At 70.6% G+C, this 252-nt stretch overlaps 1 protein-coding gene across 1 annotated transcript in view; it reads left to right on the forward strand.

The window, feature by feature from the left end:
- Positions 1-3: 3 nt before the first annotated feature.
- KLHL11 (kelch-like family member 11) overlaps positions 4-252 on the forward strand; it is a gene marked incomplete at its 5' end in the record, with an annotated part of 1919 nt that continues 1670 nt past the window's right edge. The window contains one exon of the mRNA XM_010288289.1: positions 4-221. Coding sequence (XP_010286591.1) covers positions 4-221 — 218 coding nt within the window. The remainder of the gene's footprint in view (positions 222-252) is intronic.

Below are 252 nucleotides of genomic sequence, written 5' to 3' on the forward strand. Positions count from 1 at the left end.
CGAGCGCACCGCTCCGTCCTGGCCGCCGCGACCGAGTACTTCACACCGCTGCTCTCGGGGGGCTTTGCGGAATCGCGCTCAGGCCGTGTGGAGCTGCAGAAGTGGAGCTCGGAGGGCGGCCCCGACCCTGACACGGTGGAGGCCGTTATCGGCTTCATGTACACAGGCACCATCCGCGTCAGCCCCGGCAACGTCCACGAGGTGCTGGAGATGGCCGACAGGTGAGCGGGGCCCGGGGGGCCGGCGGCAACC

Source organism: Phaethon lepturus, unplaced genomic scaffold, assembly GCF_000687285.1.
Source record: "Phaethon lepturus isolate BGI_N335 unplaced genomic scaffold, ASM68728v1 scaffold37325, whole genome shotgun sequence".
In the NCBI taxonomy this organism is placed as follows: Eukaryota; Metazoa; Chordata; class Aves; order Phaethontiformes; family Phaethontidae; genus Phaethon; species Phaethon lepturus.